Source organism: Papaver somniferum, chromosome 4 (genome assembly GCF_003573695.1).
Source record: "Papaver somniferum cultivar HN1 chromosome 4, ASM357369v1, whole genome shotgun sequence".
NCBI classification, from domain to species: domain Eukaryota; kingdom Viridiplantae; phylum Streptophyta; class Magnoliopsida; order Ranunculales; family Papaveraceae; genus Papaver; species Papaver somniferum.
Window position 1 is genome coordinate 58,571,498 of NC_039361.1, and position 4,998 is coordinate 58,576,495.

At 35.8% G+C, this 4,998-nt stretch overlaps 1 protein-coding gene across 1 annotated transcript; it reads left to right on the forward strand.

Annotated features, from left to right (window-relative positions):
• The first annotated feature begins 2,863 nt into the window (after positions 1 to 2,863).
• LOC113273909 (zinc finger protein WIP6-like) lies at positions 2,864 to 4,675 on the forward strand. Its single transcript, XM_026523482.1, has 2 exons — positions 2,864 to 3,416; positions 3,730 to 4,675. The coding sequence occupies exons 1-2, from the start codon at positions 2,952 to 2,954 to the stop codon at positions 4,228 to 4,230; spliced, it is 966 nt and encodes a 321-aa protein (XP_026379267.1). The 5' UTR covers positions 2,864 to 2,951; the 3' UTR covers positions 4,231 to 4,675.
• Positions 4,676 to 4,998: the final 323 nt, after the last annotated feature.

The following is a 4,998-nucleotide window of genomic DNA, read 5'->3' on the forward strand; positions in this document are numbered from 1 at the left end:
GAAGCGGATGGGGAGCTGAGATTGTGTCACAAGAGGACAAACTAACTCTACCTTCCATGTTAATTTTTATAATATTATCATTTGTATTGGTTACAATTTCCACTCTTTTTCATAGCGGGATCTAATATTTTCCCGGATAATCCTTTGTTTTAAAAAGAAATTAGTTAGTACTCCACCCCTTAGTAATGCATTTTTGCGTAGCTGCTAATACTAATAGGCGCTATAAATCTCCGTTCGTATATGAGACAAAAGGTTATTCCGCTTATGATGTTCTATTACAAATTCGTTTTGAAAATAAACTCGGGTTCTTACTTCCTAAGTTCCTATTCCTTGGGCAGAGTACATATTTCAACCTTTATAAGCTTTCCTGCAAACACAGTGTATAAATACACAGCCCAGCTACTAAATTTGAAACAAGATTGATAGTAAAAGGCTTAATTAGGGCATCAATCATCATGGTCTGATGGGTACACCACCCCATACACGTACCACATATCTTTTTCTGTGACCAGTATCTTGTCTCCTCAATACTAAACACGCCAAAACCTAAAACACACAGAAATCTCACTCACTCTTTATTTTGCCCTCTAGAATCCAAAAATTGCTTTGGATGGATACTCTCTCGTTAAGACCCATAAAAGAGAGTGTGTATCCTGTGGTCCAGGTATTAATACCCATCAATCAATAAGTTATGAAAAGAAAAAGAAAAGAAAGAAAAAAAGGAACATGATTTGGTGATTAGACATTCGAATTGTAGAATGGTGGATGATATATTGTTTCAAACATGATTTCAACAGTACCAAATTCAATCTCTCTATCTGGCTATGCCCAATGTAGTTCCAGAAGTTTAATGTGGTACCAAGACACTAAAGACTTTCGATGGTCTTTGCTGATTTTCAATTGGTAGAACTTGGTGTTGTCGGAGACTTTGAGTCGATCCTTAATTAGTCCACTTTCTCACCTCTCGCCAGATTTCCTAGGGAAAGATTCTTTTTTTTTTTTTTTGAAAGTTGCATTGCATTCAAAAGAGCTAACTTTGGGAGTTGGCAACCCTTACATCAAAATGAGTAGAGCCATCGAATGTTGGGCTATTGGAAGTTTCCCGACCATTAAATTTATCTACTTCTAAAGGTTGAATAATACATACCGTGGGTTCATTTTCCCAATCAACAATTGTTTCAAAGGATGTAGCTTCCTTTAACAGAGCATCAACCACATTGTTCGCAGTTCTAGGAATAAAGAAAAAGCCTAAAAATTTTGAACAATGACTAAGATCATGTTTCACTTCCTCCAGAATGTTTTGATTCTGCCAAGTTGCTTGAGAAGGCAATCCATTTAAATAGTCAAAAAGATTTTTGCACTCTTCTTCGATACTGAAGTTTGACATGTTGTGCTCCTTTGTCCACTTCCCTGCTTGGAGAAGCCCTAAAACCTCTGCCTCTTCTGGTGAGGATGTTGTAATTGGACCTGCTCTGTCTTGTCCAAAATTCCATGTGTCGACTCCTGTTGCAAAGCATTGGATCCAAGATCATCTAAAAGCGTGATTAACCCTTATAGATGAATTCAAAACCAAATATACAAAGGATGATTTTATTGATATAATACTATCCTATTTCCGTTTTTAAAAACATATGCTTGTTTCATGTTAAAATCCAAGACGATGATATAAATCTATCTTTTGAAACAGAGGGAGTACTTGGTTTGAATAACTTTAGCTGAATTGGCATACCTTTTGGGAAAAGAAATCCAAGACAATGACAAAAGATATTCAAAACAATGGCTCCGAGTGTTATAGTTGTTTGAATGTTCGGTATATGTTTTTCCTATTTATTTTTCATTTCAAAATTATACTCCTTGTGTTCCTATGTTATTGATACTTTGGTCTTTTTATTTTGGTACCAAGTTACTCTTCTTTGGTATTCTCCATCTTCTTTTTATTTGATAGCCAAATAATAACTAGTGTTGTGTAAGTCTTTCAAAAGGATTCCCAAGAATATAATGTTTGACATGTTCGCTATTTAGTCTGTAATATACGTCAATTAAACCGTGATATACACGCGTTTAAAAAAAAAAAAAACTTTGTCTTATCCTTACATTATAAATTGTACAAATACCAAAATATCAAATTTTATGGATGCTCATATATTTATGTTGTTTTATTATACAAAATGTTCATATATTTATGTTGTTTTACTATACAAAAATTCGTATTTGCTTGTTCTTTTACTATACAAAAATTCGTATTTGCTTGGCTGGCCGCTGTAGGGGTACCAATTTCCACGGAGAATTATCAAACTATAATCTAAGGCTGGCAGAATGGTAAACCTCGTGGAAATTGATATTCATATGAACTGCATTCAAAGCTTCAACTAGTTATCTTTTAGGGGGAGCCTAAGTGCATAATCTCTGCTCACTCTTTGCCTGAAGGACCACAGTTTTTAATCTCCGTTCTGATTTTACATTAAAAAACTTAAAAGATCAGTAGTTGTTCTATATATAGATGATATTCGGCACCACCGTAAATGAGCTTGAACTCGAAACACCAAGTTATGCATATACTTGCAAACATCCGCAGAACAACATAGCAAATGTCCTCAACTTCTCACTGAATGAAGAAAAAAGTAGCTAGTGTAGCTCAAGACAAGAAAAGTAGAGCAAAGAACTGTCTATATATGCTCAAACACTGTTCCAAGGTAGAAGCATCAGTGTTGTATAAGTATATTACATCTTGCGTGGGATAAGAAATGAACCCTAATTCAAACCCTAAAGAATTCCAACTATATAGTGACCCTCAGGGTACATTTATTTATTTGTTGCCTTTCTAGTTCCCTTCTCTAGCTCTTATCTTCTCCACCATCTGGACCCCAAAACAAACATACACACACCCTTCTTTTTCTCCCCCTCTCTCTTTCTCTCCTTCCCTGATAATAACTAATCATTATCATCTCATAATGCACCACAATTTCTGTATGAATGAAAAGCCTAGGTCAGATGTAGATGAAGAAGATGATGAAGAATCTATATTTCTTACTCTTAGTCCCCCAGGCCAACATATCTCCAAAACCCGTCTATCCCATCTTCACCATCAATCATCCTCAACACCTAAAGCTGTTGTTGCTAATAATATTGAGGGAAATCATGATAAGAATAATATTATTACAAGTAGTTGTGGTACTACAACTACAATTGAAGATGAGAGTAGTGTTACTATAGCTCTGCATATTGGACTTCCAAGTGCAGAAGTAGCAAGCACAAGTAAAACTAATAATACATGTAGCAACAACAATGGTAGTACTACTGGTAATCCACTTGAAGGTCAGTACTGGATCCCTTCTCCGTCTCAAATCCTCGTCGGTCCAACTCAGTTCTCTTGCACCGTCTGCCACAAAACGTTCAACCGCTATAACAACATGCAGGTTTATCCATTTAACTCCGTAGATAATTTAAAACCAGTTTTTTTCTTGTAGCAGCAGTACTTTACTTTCTTGAGTAACTGATGACTTATTTTCATCAGTTCATTTGGTTAATTAGTTTAAATTCATCGTTGTTTTTTTCTTAAATTAATTTGAACTCTTTCGCTAGTGTATGTAGCTTGCAACTCTGTACAAAATATATATGTAGAGATGCCAGGCCACACCAGTTGAGTTTAAATATGGTTTAAGAGCTCCTTGTTCATCAGTTTATGTGTATAGCAAAGTGAACTTTAAATTTGTTTTTCCTTCTCTCTAGATGCATATGTGGGGGCATGGTTCACAGTATCGAAATGGGCCAGACTCATTGAAGGGAACAAAACCATTGTCTCCGATGATGAGTTTACCTTGTTATTGCTGTGCTGAGGGGTGCAAGAACAACATCGAGCACCCTAGGGCTAAGCTTTTGAAAGATTTCAGGACACTTCAAACGCATTATAAGCGGAAACATGGAGTGAAACCATTTTCATGTCAAAAGTGCAGCAAGACTTTTGCGGTTAGGGGAGATTGGCGTACACACGAAAAGAATTGCGGGAAGCTCTGGTTTTGCATATGTGGGTCTGATTTTAAGCACAAAAGGTCTCTTAAGGATCACATTCAAGCATTTGGAGGAAATCATGCTCCACATTATGGTACCTGTGGAGATGATTTATTATGCCAAGATGAAAACGACGATGGCGATGGCGAAGATGATGAAAATGATGATGATCTTCCACAACAAGGTAATGTAGTAGTCCGACCTGGATATATGTATTACTAGGTAGCTAGCTGGTAGTTGATGATGGTGCTTGTGATATCTAGCTATATGTTACTTATGGGGAGATGATGAATTAGTTGGCTTTGTTGATGACCAGTAGTGCTTAATTAGGGTTAAATAATTAGCTAAGTTTGTTGTGTGTGAATGTGTTTCTAATGACAAGTTATTGTTGTTTTAGTGCTAAATTTATGTCTAGCTAACTAGTAACTTGATCAAAAGGTCCCTGATATATATATATATATATATATATATATATATATATTTGGTCACTCTTGCATTCTATATCCGTGATTTATTCTTACTAAATTTATGTAATGGCTGTTATTATATAGCTAAGAGTAAAGATCTGGGGGACAGAGAGAAAGTGAGCATAGAGAGATGACAAAACATTGAAATGGGGGCTATAAGTTTCTGTAATTCTGGATGAAGTATCAGTTTGTAGTAGTGATAGAGAGATGACAATACATTAAAACAGGCTATTGTTTTCTGCATTGTGGATCAAGTCTCAGTTATTTTTTACTGATCTTAGGTTTGTATAAGTGTCACTCTCTCTAGTCATCTATAAATGTGTGTGTGAGAGAGAGAGAGTGAGTGATGATTTGATCAAAGCTAACAATGGGTATGAACCGGAGAATCTGAGAACACTGTCTATTTACCTTGGCTGTCTGCACTTACTATTTCATGAGTTTACTTGCTTGACCACACTTTTCTATCAAAGACTACAATGTATCTTTCTCTCAAGGGCTTTTCTCTCTCTAGAAAAATTTAGTC